Genomic DNA, 2,325 nt, shown 5'->3' on the forward strand with positions numbered 1-2,325 from the left:
AGTGCTTTTACATAAATAAAGTTGCTTTCTTGTTAATTTTTTCCTCTTTATTGCTCATCTCATGAATGAAATATGTTTTCCCTTTGTCTCTATACGAAATACTGCTGACTGAGTTACCTTGCTGCAAATTGGACAATTAGTTGGATGATGGTTTGATGTGGGATAGTTGGATAGTGACTCTTATTCTTGTCATGCTTATGTTTTCATAACCTTATTATGCTTGTCATGCTTCTGTTTTCATAACCTTGCTCATGCTCATGATCAATTTATATATGTAAATGTTTCATAATTTAATATTGGTCTATATCTTCTAATTGTTTTGCTTCATTGACTCAGAAATGGACCCCCCACCACCTGAAACACCTATTGAAGCTGCTAGTGAAAGGGTTGCTGCACCTCCAGTCAATACTACTGCATTAGAAGGAGGTGGTAATGGAGGAAGTCTGCCTGCTAATCAAAACCAGCCACCAGATGCTACTGAAGCAGCTACTGAAGTTCCTGCTGATGCTGCAGTGATTTACCTTCTACCTAAAAAGCGGAAGCCAAATGCAAGTGGACCTCGAAGAACATCATCTATTTGGGAACACTTCACTGAATTATCTAAAGATGAGGTCAGTGACCCTACTGCATCTTGCAACTACTGTGGTAAGAGGTACTTATGTGATAGCAAAACTCATGGCACCACAAATTTGTGGACACACTTGAAAACTTGTCCGAAATATCCATATGCAATCACTGCTGACTCTTCCCAAACTGTCCTAACATTTCCTCCTGGTAAAAGCGGAGACCTAACTGCAGCAAGCCTTAGATTTAATGCGGAAGCATGTAGGAGGGCTCTTGCTATGTTTGTTATTCTAGATGAACACCCTTTTAGGATAGTTGAGGGAGCTGGTTTTAAACATCTCATGAATTTACTGTCCCCTCTAGATTTACAATTTACTGTCCCCTCTAGATTTACTGTCACTAGGGATTGTTTCCAGCTGTACCTAGATGAAAAGGTGAGGTTGAGAGCCTTTTTTAGATCCAACTGCAATAGGGTCTCACTCACTACAGATTGTTGGACCTCTATTCAAAACCTCAGTTATCTAACTATCACTGCTCACTTTATAGATAATGAGTGGAAGTACCAAAAAAGAATTATTAGTTTTTCTGTAGTTCCAAACCATAAAGGTGAAACCATTGGTAGACATGTAGAGGAGGTATTGAGGGAATGGGGACTAAGGAAGGTGTCTACAATAACTGTTGATAACGCATCATCCAATGATGTGGCCCTAACTTATCTGAAAAAGAGAGTGAAGAATATGAATGGGTTGGTGTTAGATGGGGAGTACTTTCACATGAGATGTTCTGCCCACATCTTGAATCTGGTTGTTAATGATGGCTTGAAAGACCTAAACAGTTCTATTTCTGGAATTAGAGATGCTATTAGGTTTATGAGGTCTTCCTCTCAAAGACATGCTAAGTTCAAAGAGTGTATTGAATTTTCAAATATTTCTTCAAAAAAATTAGTATGTCTTGATGTTCCTACTCGATGGAACTCCACTTTCATGATGTTAGAAGCAGCTGAGAAATTTCAAGTAGCTTTTGAGAAACTTGAATATGAAGATGCAAAATATGTTGAATATTTTGGTGCTGATGGCCCTCCTACTGCTGTGGATTGGAAGTGTTCAAGGGTGTTTGTTAAATTTCTTAGAATTTTCTATGAGGCAACAAAAATATTTTCTGCATCATTGCATGTGACTATACATTCTCCTTTTCATCAACTGGCTTTAATTCACTGTGAGCTTAAAGAGTCTTGTCTGAGCTCTAACTCTCTTTTGAGAAAGATGGGTATGGAGATGAAGCTAAAATATGACAAGTATTGGGGAAAAGTTGCTGGCATGAATAAACTGTTGTACTTTGGGGTTATCTTTGACCCTCGTTACAAGTTCAGCTATGTAGAATGGTCTTTTCAATAAATGTATGGAGAAGAACGGATTTCTTAAAAGAAATCTCAACTAGTGTTGCTGAGAGTTTGTCTACAATGTATAACTGGTATGCTGCTACTCTTGAGGAACATGATAGGACTGGACAAACATCTCATGGCCCATTGGGGGATGTTAGGCATGGGGTAACATCTGCCCCTACTGAAGTTCCAACATATTTAGCTCTGGCAGATGCTTTTAAGAAGCATTTGATGGAAAAGAGTTCCATTGATAGAAAAAATGAGCTAGAGAGATACTTAGATGAAGCTTGTGTTGTTGGAAATGACAAATTTGAATTGCTGGTTTGGTGGAGGCAAAATTCTAGCAGATTCCCCATATTATCTGCTATGGTCAAAGATGT

The 2,325-nt window shown here is 38.4% G+C and overlaps 1 protein-coding gene across 1 annotated transcript; it reads left to right on the plus strand.

Moving 5' to 3' along the window:
• Positions 1-338: 338 nt before the first annotated feature.
• On the plus strand, positions 339-1,958 carry LOC130736524 (zinc finger BED domain-containing protein RICESLEEPER 2-like). Its single transcript, XM_057588347.1, has one exon. It carries the CDS (start codon positions 339-341, stop codon positions 1,956-1,958), a length of 1,620 nt encoding a protein of 539 aa, XP_057444330.1.
• Positions 1,959-2,325: the final 367 nt, after the last annotated feature.

The sequence above is a fragment of the Lotus japonicus genome, chromosome 2, assembly GCF_012489685.1.
Source record: "Lotus japonicus ecotype B-129 chromosome 2, LjGifu_v1.2".
NCBI lineage: Eukaryota > Viridiplantae > Streptophyta > Magnoliopsida > Fabales > Fabaceae > Lotus > Lotus japonicus.